General features: G+C 40.6%; 1 protein-coding gene across 2 annotated transcripts in view; it reads left to right on the top strand.

Moving 5' to 3' along the window:
- The window catches only part of LOC122770803 (E3 ubiquitin-protein ligase SMURF2-like), a 60,814-nt gene that overhangs the window by 45,518 nt on the left and 2,732 nt on the right, over nt 1-12,564 (top strand). For both annotated transcript variants that reach the window (XM_044027928.1, XM_044027929.1), the window contains exons 12-20: nt 2,567-2,783; nt 4,893-4,996; nt 5,112-5,226; nt 5,531-5,709; nt 6,924-7,061; nt 7,191-7,311; nt 7,462-7,663; nt 8,471-8,546; nt 8,688-12,081. In XM_044027928.1, coding sequence (XP_043883863.1) covers nt 2,567-2,783; nt 4,893-4,996; nt 5,112-5,226; nt 5,531-5,709; nt 6,924-7,061; nt 7,191-7,311; nt 7,462-7,663; nt 8,471-8,546; nt 8,688-8,787 — 1,252 coding nt within the window. In that variant the 3' untranslated portion in view covers nt 8,788-12,081. The remainder of the gene's footprint in view (nt 1-2,566; nt 2,784-4,892; nt 4,997-5,111; nt 5,227-5,530; nt 5,710-6,923; nt 7,062-7,190; nt 7,312-7,461; nt 7,664-8,470; nt 8,547-8,687; nt 12,082-12,564) is intronic.

The following is a 12,564-nucleotide window of genomic DNA, read 5'->3' as shown; positions in this document are numbered from 1 at the left end:
ACTTGCAAAACAGACGCGCTTATTATTCAAGTAAGTAATATACTGTGTTTATGCAGTCTGTGACTCCATGTTCTGCAGAGTCAGCAGTGGCTGACCTCTCTACCTTCGCCTGCATTTTAGGCAAGCGTAAAGAGCAGGGCACCAGCTGATACTCTGAGCAGAAGCCCACATAAAGGACCCTTTGATTCTCTGGGCTGGGTGGGGGGTGATGTGGGGTATGTGTTGTGGCGGTGGTTGCTGTGGCTTTCACACCCCAACAGTTATTCAAAGCCACTGCAGCCCACCTGTGCCAGCTGTTGTAGAAAAGAGGCCAGTATACTTTGTCTTACACAAACATCCACGCAGACTTGCTCTCACCTGACACACCCAGTCTGCATCCCTGCTTGAAGGCCTATCGTGACACTGCAGGTTCAGCTGCAGGTGATCCAGTTCAAGAAAATGTTCACTTCTTAATTTCTTCACTTCTTCAGCTTCTTTCCTCCCACTCCCTCTACCTTGGAATAACAATATTAAAATACTCTGGCCCTTACATTGAATATGAAAGTTAATATTTCTTACCAAAAGTCATATTTCACTCAAGCTGTCACAGCATCAGGAACCATTTCTTTTTTCTTTTTTTCCATTTCAGGCAGATTTTCAGCTTTGCTGTGCTTGTATTTTCTATATTTACCATCAAATATGCAGAGCTTGTCCCATTTGGAAACCAGAGATGATGAACTATGTCGAAACTTGTTTTTAATTACACTGTGTGCTCAGACAGAAAAAAAATATGTGCTGAAATTATGTTTTATTATATGGTTCTTGAGCCTCTGAGCCAAATGCAACTCATTCCATTTTGTTTAAAGGTCATCTTTTCTTCCCCTCCTTCCTATAGTGGTTTTCAGGATTGCTCTGTTGCAGTTTTACCCTTTCTTTGACATGCTAGGAGCCTCAGTGCCTGCCAATAAAATAAATAGCAACGGACTTGATTATACAGGGATAGACTGGTGAAACACTGCACCCATTTAGTTTGGAAAGCCCAACTAGATGAGACCTTTTTCAACTTTTGTAACCAAAGAACCCACTTGTACAGTGCAAGTTGCAATATGTGGGTGGCTACGTGCTTGTGCCGTAGAAGTCCTCTCCTTCCATTATATACCAGTTAAGGCCTCATTGATGTGCTGCATTTGTTTGGCCAGCAGCAGCTTCGACAGTCCACTCCCAGTAGAGGACAGTAGCTTCTTTTTAAGAAGTCCTCTGCTGGCTCTGCGTCTCCTCACTGGGAAATGAGGGCTGCTGTCCTCTTTGATTATGTTTTTATGAGGCCCACCCAGGCATCTCACCACCAACACCACAATGAGTGCTGGAGGAGGCCACAGCGAGAGTACTGACCATGGCACGTCTTTGCCAAGATTTTTTGATAATGTATCTCAGCCTTAATTTGAGTATGTAAGCTCTGAATTGCAACAGAGCATCAGTAGACAAAGGTCAGGATTTGAATTCTCTGAGGTGCAGTCCTCAGTCTGCTGTGTGACCAACATGCTTCCCCACTCACACCCTCTTCTCCACTTAACCTTGGTCTTCTGAAGCTGCAAAACAAGGCTGCACTTTGACTTGGCAAACACAAACTAAGAGCAGCAGCTGGATTCTACATTTGTCAGAGCATCATTTGTTGCACATCATCATTGTTGTGTTGACAAGAAAAAGACTGGAAGTTTACACAAAATGTAAAAGGAACAGGGTACACTTCATTGGTTTGATGATGATAGTCATTAGTTATGATTGTGGTAGGGCAGAGGTACCCACTGAAAATCAACCTTGGCTGTCAGCTGCTGTGGTCTTACAAGAAGAAGTAAAGATATATTGTTATATGTAATTGTTGAAGTTGCAGAGAAGCAGCTAGAGGTTGTAATGGTTTAGAGGTTTGTAGAGATTAGAATTGTGTCAGAACACACTGACTGTGGACACACTGCCTGGGCATCAGCTGCTCTTTGTTAACTTCTACTGTTCACTTGGTGTGTGTGTGTGTGTCTCCTCTCTTCTCTGCCTATTTGGGCTTTATCTCCCTCCCTGTGTCTCTCCTTGTGGTGATATTTACTAAATGTCTGGTCAAAGACCCAGCCTGTCCACAGGTCTGGATTAGATTTACTCAGAGCTTAGTTTTCTCTTTAGGGCTCTATGCTTTGAAACGAGTGAGGAGAAAGCGGGAATGTCTTACAGAACTCCCTCGTTTCTGTGGTTAAAGGATATTTGAGATGGAGGGGCTGTGTAATTCCCTACAGGACGTATGCCTCTATCTTTATGTAGATCTGTTGCCCCCACCAAAGCAGTGCACATGAAAAATATAATTATGACCATGTGACAGTAAACAGCTGCAACACACCAAATGGATTTTTGGAGAGGGCAACTAAGAACAAACCATTCAATACTTTTGTTAAAGTTAGTTACAACTTGTGCTGACATATTTCTCTTTTTCTTTTCTCTTTTCCCCTCTGTCCTTCTTTGATGTCACTCATCTGCTCCTCTACCCCTCCATGTCTTGACTGTTCATCTTCCACATCCCTTTCCTACTACTGTAACTCTCTAGTCATCCCATTCAGTTGAAGGACCAGATTGGTCCTCCTGTTCCCCCTCCGCAAGTTCTGTCACCAGCCCAGTTACCTGAAGAAGCAGAGTGCCTGACAGTGCCCAAATACAAGAGAGACCTGGTGCAGAAGCTGAAGATCCTGCGGCAGGAACTGTCTCAACAACAACCCCAGGCTGGTCACTGCCGCATCGAGGTCTGTCGAGAGGAGATCTTTGAGGTAAGTGAGAAAAAGAAAAAAATCTTAGTTTGAGTGAAATGTTTCACAGCAGAGAGCACATGCTTGTCGAAAAATGTAGTCGTGATACTTATAAACATGACGCTTGAACCTCAAATTTTCTTGATGAATGTAAACATTTGAAAAACCAGCTGACCACAGCTGCAAAACACATGCACTCAATTGAAATGACTATACCATGGTGTGCGCATTGATCGTTTGGCATTCGAACCATCACATGCTGAAATGCAGACTCTAAACATCCATGGAAACAATGGCAAACCAAGACCTTTGGATTTTACTGGCATTTTTTTCTACCCCATTTACGATGTTTGCCCGAAAAATGCCTGGGGCAGCACAGAACCAGTACTGAGAACCGCTTTATGATTTCCAGGGAAAAGCAGAACAGAAAGGCCTTCACAACACCACAAAAAATCTATTACTTTACTCTTTCTCCCTCTTTTTCTTGCTCTCCCGATCATTTGTTCTACCAAAGCAAAGACATTCTTTCTGGATGATTTCAACAGCTAAAGGGTTTTTTCGAAGGAAGGGGGGTGAGAAAAGGAGCAAAGGCAGCAGTAAGTGTGGCAAGTGTGCAGGGCCAGACATAACTGCATAACTACAAGTGGTGCAATGAAAAATATGACTTCACCGCCCGTCAACGTGACAGCTGTGGAAGGGGAAAGTGTGAAAACCACCTTTGCAGATCCACTGGAGGTTTTTGTGCAGGAACTAATACTGCAGTTCAATCCGGCAGTGAGTGTACACAAGTGTGCATGTCCTTACGATGGACAATGTGTGATTTCCTAATGTTAAGCTAAGTCTGCCACAAATACTTGTATATCTGTTCACTTGTTAACCATTAATGTAATGATTATCTTGATATTTCAGTTGCAGCAGAGCTGATGCTGTCGCAGGCAATTGTTTATTGTGGCTTGGCCTTTAAGTCTGGGGACTTGGCTAAGAGGACAGACAGAGAAAGGACTCTAATGTAATGTCTGTTTGTTGTACTGTATGCGGTAGAGGTACAATGAGGATGGGCTGAATTATCAAGAGACATCATTATTATTAAAACCTAAAATATAGTTTTGATGATATTTTATTGCACATTCAGCCTCGAAGTGTCTAGAAAGGAGCCCACAGAGATGAGTGTGGCCTTCTGGTCTTAACGTGTAGACCTTTTCTACTATCTTGAAGTTTCACCTCTTCCCACTTCTCTTGGCTGATTAGTGTTAGACGATGAGTCCTATACAGTGGGCAGTTTAAAATTTGCATCATTCTATATTGATGATGCATATTAATGAACATTTTGGCCTTTTAACGAAATCTAGAATGTTTACTTTTCATCAAAGTGGTAGAAGATGGATGAATGGATATAGAGTGGAATGGAATGGGAGGCAACAGCTAACACTGCACATATCAACATATCTCAACAACTGAGAGTTACATGGAAAGCATGCCCTCTTTAGACAGGATGTAAAAGTACAGTCTTACGCCTCGTGTTGGGTAGGCTGAGGCATACCATAAAAATACTCGAATCTAACTAGAAAATAAACACATCTTATCTGACAATTCTCAAAATAAGAGTACAATAAATGACCTCCTTAACTGAATATAAACAGGAGAAAATGGAGTCAAAAAGAATTGGCTACCCATCCCTACTAAGTCCAAAGAGTTAACTGAGAAGTAGTTGTCACACCCCCTTTCCTAAAGATTAACATCCCCCCCCTATGTTTGATTTATCTCTGGAAAGAGCATCAGCAATTATGATGCATCATTGTACCAGATTTCTGCATCTACTCTACATGCAAATCCTGAACTATGATGGATGACTCTATCTATATCTTCAATAAATACATACATGTATAATGTGTAATTTCCACAATTCCATAACCTACACACTTGGTCTAACCAGTACAATGACACTGCACACATCGTAAGTCTGTTATTATTGCAATCTTCATCCCAAACATGAGCACCTAGACTCTCTGCAGGTGTGTCTGTCCCATAAAAATCTAATAATTGTAGACGATCTCATGACCAAATCCTCAGGGTTGCATTTTTATGTACTGTGTAATGTTAAATTTACTGTGTGTGTGTGTGTAACTGTAGGAGTCGTACCGACAAGTGATGAAGATGCGTCCAAAGGATCTGTGGAAAAGACTGATGATTAAGTTCAGAGGAGAGGAAGGACTGGACTATGGTGGCGTAGCTAGGTAATTTCTTATATTTCTCTTCCTCTTTGTGAATTTGATATATCAGACAACATTCATTTATGCTTTTTAGTCATCATTTATAATATTTCACCGTGAATCTCTGTGTATGTGATAGGGAATGGCTATATCTGCTATCCCATGAGATGCTGAACCCGTACTACGGCCTATTCCAGTACTCCAGAGATGACATCTACACTCTTCAGATTAACCCAGACTCTGCTGTCAACCCGGTAAGAATTATGTGGTTTCTGTGTTAAGAATTTATTTGTTCAGCCATTTATTAGATGTAGACAAAAATAGGCTTGCAAGTTGCAACCAACGATTATTTTCATTCTCGATTCATCTGTCAAAAATGTTCTTGATTAATGGATGAGTTGTTTTGTAATTGATCGTCATCTACTGCGTCTCCCCCTCTGGGTATATCTCTTATACACTGGCATTGTGGTGAAAACTAAAGCTCTTTTAATAAATTTTTCATTGAAATTGATGATAAATTTGAATCTACATTTTTAATACTTGTGGTTTAATCTGCAGGAGCATCTGTCGTATTTCCACTTTGTGGGTCGTATCATGGGAATGGCTGTGTTCCACGGCCACTACATTGATGGAGGCTTCACTCTGCCCTTCTACAAACAGCTGCTGGGTAAACCGATCACGCTGGATGATATGGAGTCTGTTGATCCTGACCTCCACAACAGCCTCGTCTGGATTCTGTAAGACCTTTTTCATCCAGGCAACCCATTATTTTTTTAGTCCTCTACACTTAAACAGAAAACATGTGGTTGCCCAGCAATGCTAAAGTAGCAGTAGTTTTATTTTGACTCATTTTGTCCTTTTTTACATCTTTGTCTTGTATATATAGGATATAAAGGGTTTAAAAATGTTACTGTGTACAGTACACTCACTCAAGGCATTGAAAGAAGAATAACACTCACATAATATAGTGATATGTGCCCTCTGCTGGTAGTTTAGGTGAACATCTAATCTCTAAAATGAACACCAGTGCCTGGTAGTGGCTTATCAATTGTATATAGCGGTGGTAGATAAAACAGTAAAAGAGAGCAGTAGATGTGGCAATACCAAGCGACATCAACAGCAAGAACAAGGAACACAAGAAACTTGAGAAATGATAAGGATTGAAAGAGGAGCTAGACATGTTGGGTGTAAAGGCAGTGGTGATGGGAACCCTAAAACTGGGAGAATGGCTTCAACAGATTCCAGGAACAACATGTGCGATCTCTGTCCAAGTTATAGCTAAGATACTGTAGAGAAAACATTAGGCTCCCAGGCCTCTGGTAGAGGCTTAGCTTGACACATGACCACCCAAGTGGACAAGAGGGGAACATATATATTGTATATATCTGAGAGAAAAACACTTCTATACCGTCTCTGGACTCTGTTGTACAGCCTCACAAACAAATCTGTAGTGTGACGGGAGGCTTTGACAATCATGGTGCAAGTCAGAGGGAGAGAGAGCGGCTGTTCCTCCACACCGACTCTGCATATACTGTAGGTCAGCTCCTATGCTGCAAAGAGACCTAAACAACACTTGTTAATATTGGCAGAGAGAGGGATTTCCTCATATCATCTGTTGTGTATAGAAGAGTGTATGTCGATACTAAACCATGAGTATTTAATAACCTGCAGTAAAACTGGACAATCACAGACAGGTTAAGACATGTTTTGTGACTGCAAATAAAATTAGCAATGGCAAATGAAAGACACCCTAAAACCTCATCAGCTGATCACCTGTTTAGTAGATGGTGATGACAAAATGAAATGGAAAATCTCAATTAAGCACATGATGATGATTAAACTGCAGATTACTGTTATTTGTTTTGTTTTTGTTTTGGTATGGCTCCAAATGAGGAGATACGAGCAAAGCTGTGACTGTAATAAATTGTACTTTCTCTCTCTCTTTGCTCAGGGACAATGACATCACTGGTGTCCTGGACCACACTTTCTGTGTAGAGCATAATGCTTACGGAGAGATTATCCAACATGAGCTGAAACCTAATGGCAAAAGTATTCCTGTCACAGAGGACACCAAGAAGGAGTATGTCAGGTAGGAAAGAAGATGCACGGTCTTTGCGGTGGTTTTCAGTGGAAATGCAGGAGTCTATATTTTGTTAGTACTCCACTTGTGTTGGACAACAATAAACCGGTTGACTCTTCCATCCTCTCCTCTGTGCAGGTTGTATGTGAATTGGCGTTTCCTGCATGGCATCGAGGCTCAGTTTTTGGCCTTGCAGAAAGGCTTCAATGAGGTCATCCCTGAACACCTTCTTAAATCCTTTGACGAGAAGGAGCTGGAGGTACAGCTGAAAATGCTTTTACAATCAAGTCAAATCATCCCTTTATATACACACACCAAATAACATCAGAGAATACAGCCAGTGCATTATACTGATGAATTTGTAAAATAATTGAAATTGTGTTAAAGATTTACCTCTCTCTGCTTTCAGCTGATCGTGTGCGGCCTGGGAAAGATCGACATTTCAGACTGGAAGTCTAACACCCGTCTGAAGCATTGCACCCCTGACAGCAACATCGTGAAGTGGTTTTGGAAAGCTGTGGAGTCGTTCGACGAGGAGAGGAGGGCACGACTTCTGCAGTTTGTTACTGGCTCGTCCAGAGTCCCACTGCAAGGCTTTAAAGCTTTACAGGGTATTTATGTGACTCTCTGTGTGTACGCACCTTCAGTAGTTGGGTCTATGTGGACAGTGCTTATCATTTTCTTATGTTGCTTTTCCACTTTACAGTTCTAGCATGACACAGCTCAGCTTTTCCAGGTACTAACAGACTGCCGGCCACTGATTGGTCAGAGAGTGTCGTCTCTGGAACAGTCATGAGTGTGATGCCGACACAGGAATCAAACTGAACAAACTGTAGATCAGTTAAAAAAGACAAAAATCCTGAATTCATGCGTTAATCTCCAAGGACATACACAAGCATGGACATGTACAGTCTAACTGATCGGTCACGTGACATACATGATTTTACATGTGTTTGTTTAATCAAGATGTTTGTGTACTACTTTCAAATTCCTTAAAGCATGATAGATTTCACTGTCCATGTTTTAAGATGTATGTATATCTTTTACTGCACTGTCCACCTAACTTTAGAAGTCATTCAAAAACCACCTTCTCGTCCAAGAGTATGACAACCAACATGTGGTTTGGACTGATGACCTACAATATTATGTTAAATGCTCAAACATCATCTTGTATGAGAGTACATTTTAGCAACACATTGTACCCTTTCCCCCCAAAAAAAATATCAAAGACACCATCTGTTTCTGTCATTTTAAATACAACAAATGAGCACCTGTGTTTCCATTCGCCGCTGTAACGGTAATATTGGGAGTTGGTTCACTGAGATAAGCTCAATAGTTGTCAATATAAAGTGTGTATAAAAACAGGCTGATGGAAAACCTGTGATTTAATGCTGAACTTCTGTTTTCTTTGACTGCAGGTGCTGCAGGTCCCAGACTCTTCACCATTCATCAGATCGATGCCAACACCAACAACCTGCCCAAAGCCCACACCTGGTGTGTGTCACATGCACTTGCAGACAAATACACATAACAAAATATGCACAAGCTTAACATGTCACAGTAATGGCAAATGGTACTTTTTAAATCTTTTGTGGCCTTATTGGTGTTGATCCTCTTTCCTTCTCTCCTGTCAAGCTTTAATCGGATTGACATTCCGCCCTACGAGAGCTACGAAAAGCTGTATGACAAGCTGCTAACGGCCATCGAGGAGACCTGTGGCTTCGCAGTGGAATGAGAGACACTTTGGAGAGTGTGCGTTTGTGTATGAATTATGTGCAACTGTGTGCGAGACTTTGATAGACTATTATCGTGAATGCGACATGCTGTCAATCTCACTCAGAGATGGATATGAGCATCTTTGACCAGCCTGCAGTCTTCCTCCAATCTCACGGCTGTCCACATTTGTTTCTTATTGATGATCTCATTGACCCGTCTGAACAGCTGCTAGAGATTCATCCCATTTTTCTTTCTTTTTTCTTTTGGTGTCAATCAATAAGAGCTGCCTAGAGACGCAGTTATCATTTTGACTTGGCAGTTTTTTTGTCTTTGCAGTCAGAAAAAGGAACTGTGGGGTAAAAAAATGAAAACTCTTCTTACTTTGAAAGTAATCAAATCAGAAGATTGACATAGTAGTCATTTGTTACCTTGCAAAATTTTCTGTAAAAACAGCGAGGCACCATTTTGTGTTGCAGTCTGAACTGATTAAAGTGATCCTCGTCATGCTACTGAATCTATAACGTTGCAGGTAGCCATATCTTGCCCATAGTAGCCATTTTAACCTCATTCAATACTGGAGCGCCACAAATCCCTCCTACCTCAGTGTCATTTTTAAACATTTAAAGGGTTTCATTCCAAAATGCTATCATATTTTGTAAAGAAAAATAAAAAACAAAATTGGTATCACGTGTTACTCAAAATCAGAATAAATTTTTACAGCAATGCTTCTCAGTTACTTACACTTTTATACAAGCGGTTATTTTGTACCTGTTAGACTGTACGATTGAAACAATAAATGTATCATTTTGAAATGGAACTCACACAGACGGACATGGATGCAGAGTAGGTCTGAGGTTTTGTGGCGTTTTTTATGTCGAGCTTGTGACGATTGCTCAAAGATGAGAGACGGACTCTGGTGAAGAAGAAAGAAAATAATTTTTTGTGGTTGTTTTGTACTTAATCATTGCACACATTGGCCACAGCTCCTATAAACGTATGTCTGTGTGTTCCTGCATGTTTACACAAATGTACGTTTTTATGCAAGTTAGGTAGAGATTTGTTGAGGAGTTCTCCTTCAGCTCTGCTCGCACAGTCTCCTGTGTGCGTCACTGCAAACATCATACTTTGAGCCTGGTTCATCTGCCTTCACTGCATGTTCTTTCTCTGTTCTGTCCGACCCTGTGTAACTGACACTTCCTGCCACATGGTTTGTGAAGGACACATCTGTCCCCGGAACCAGGCTTGATTTGAAAGAAAAAAATATAAAGAATCTTTCAAGGCAGATGTCTATTTTCAGTCACATCCGTTTAGTCTCTCGTCACTTTAGAGCACTTTACAAACTAAGCAGTGATGCAGGAGTGCTTCCTTCACATTAGATTAAAAAAATATATCATGTTTAATTTGCTATTCAATTACATTAGAAATATACAGAGACAATTGTATCTATACACCTGTAATGTTTGAGTATATATGTACAAAGCATAGCTATTTTGTATATTGTTGCTTTTTTTCTCCCCTTCTGTTAATTTTAAATGCAAGCATGTTGCAGTCTGTCACAGGCCTCTTTGCATTCTCAGGTGAAGTTCTTTTTTCTTTTTCTTTTTCTTTTTTTTGCATTTATTATGCTAGTATGTGAGAGAACAGAGTAAAACTGGGTCATAACAGAAACTAGATTTCAGAGAAACTGTCAATAAATCCATGATAAAGTGTAGTGGTTGGCAGTTTAAAGTGACACGCGTTACGTCTTCATGGGTGAGCAGGAAAGGCTATATTTGCTGCTCTGGATGTGTGCGTCACCAGACGATGACCAAGCAGCTTAAACATCCATATCATTTAATTTGCATGAGAACAATCTGTCTGCAAACATTAGGGGTCTGACTGCTGCTGAACTTGTGGGTGCTACACAGTGAAAATGATAGACCAAAATCACTAACAACCACAGGCAGTAGTAGGAAGTGTCTCCATCACCAGAACTTACCCCCCAGCCCCACCCTACATCAACGAATACTTGAGATGTCAAACCTATTTATTATTTGTTCAGTTATTCTACTCTTAGGAAACTTGATGACTTGGAAAAACCAGTAAAATGTTTACTTTTTTTTAGAAAATGCATTCTGCCTGCAACCGTGAACAGTTCTGGTCTTATCATGTGGTCATCATGGAGACACTGACACGTACCTTTAATGACCTGAGGCTAAGAAGAAATGCATTACAAGTCATAATAATCAGACTCTTCCTACTATTTACCTAAAAGCTAATGGACTGATATAGACACATTCTTGATATGCACACAAATGTGTACGTCCTTGTTTGTTTGTCGAGTGCACAGCGTTCTCATTCTCTGGCTGATTCAGTCTTCAATGCAAACGTTGTGGGGGTTTGAGTTCTTCCAGACGAGAGCAGAGGGAAATTACACTGACTCACAGTTTAAGACACAAACGCATGATAACAATTTTGTAACTCATTGACTTTATCAAGCTCTAAAGGGAGGCTTGATGTCCGCTTTGTCTGATCTTGATAATTGATTATTCTACTTGATCAAGTTGAGAGATAATTATGTGCTGTAATGATTTGTATTTGCAAACCACCACAGCTCCCCCACACTTTTAAGGAAACATAATCAAAATGTGCAAATCTGTGTGTTTGTGTGAAAATGACTTTGAATTTAATTCAGTATAAAACAAAAAATGTGTAGTTTTTTTTTCTCATCCATGTTTTGTTTTTGTGGGGGGGTGCTCTGTTTTTGTATTTATTATTACAGTATACATTCATTGATTTTCCACATCAGCTGCTCTGTGAGCTTGTAACTGACACATGTACATAAGGACAATAAAGAAGCAATGTAATTAACTTCTTGTACCCTCGCAGAAAACTAAGCAATAAAACTATGCTGTTTGGACCTCACAGCATTATGTTTTATAGAACCACATCTATTAGCTCAATCCCCCCCTCCCCGTTGTCCATACATTATGTCATGTGACCAATGATCGATTGTCGTTGTAGCCCTACTGAATATGCTTAAAATCTGGCCTGCAGTCTGAACAAGGCCTTTGAACGTCATCGTACCATTTGAGTGCTGTGTCGCTTTAAATGTTAATCCGCTGCGGTTGACTCCACCCCCTTCTTCCGCGTTTTTTTTTCTTAAAAAAAAAGAAAACAGTCACGTGACATGGCTACGCGTCCTCGGGAGTAAAATGGCTGCTGGATCTGGATGGACCACATCGTTAGCACCGTACCAGTTTGAGCCAGAGTCCGAACCAGAGTCCGAACCCGAGCCAGAAAAAGAAGAGGGGCCAGAGCAGCGTCATGAAGGGTTAGTTTACACAATATCTGACTGAATAATGCTTATTCACCACAGCAGTCACTGAGTTAATGTCATGTCAAGTTAATGCCACAACAAAGTTCACGCTAGCACTTTCATATGATGTGCTTCTGTTTTGTTATCTGTGTGAAATCATTTTATACTGCGTTTATTTTGTGACAGAAATAACGTTGTGTACAAAAAAAAATACATCTGTGTCAAAGTTAATTAATGTTGTATGTCAGGAACAACCACACAACGTTTTGTTATTGAAATTTGGACATAAATTTCAAAATGGTTGCTGTTATCATTATTAAAAACGCAATAATAATGGACAAAGAAAAAGCACCACTCAGTGCTCGGGTACCAATAATTGAGTGAGTGATGGCTGAGTTCCATTTAGTTTCCTCACCATCCTCAGTGTGATCAGTAACACCACCTGTGCTCTTCCTGCTACCATGTTAAGAAAAAACAAAGCAGTCAGTAGCCCGCGAC

Source organism: Solea senegalensis, linkage group LG6, assembly GCF_019176455.1.
Source record: "Solea senegalensis isolate Sse05_10M linkage group LG6, IFAPA_SoseM_1, whole genome shotgun sequence".
Taxonomy (NCBI): Eukaryota; Metazoa; Chordata; class Actinopteri; order Pleuronectiformes; family Soleidae; genus Solea; species Solea senegalensis.
Note: the sequence above shows the minus strand (reverse complement) of the source record. Positions and strands in the feature narration are given on the sequence as shown.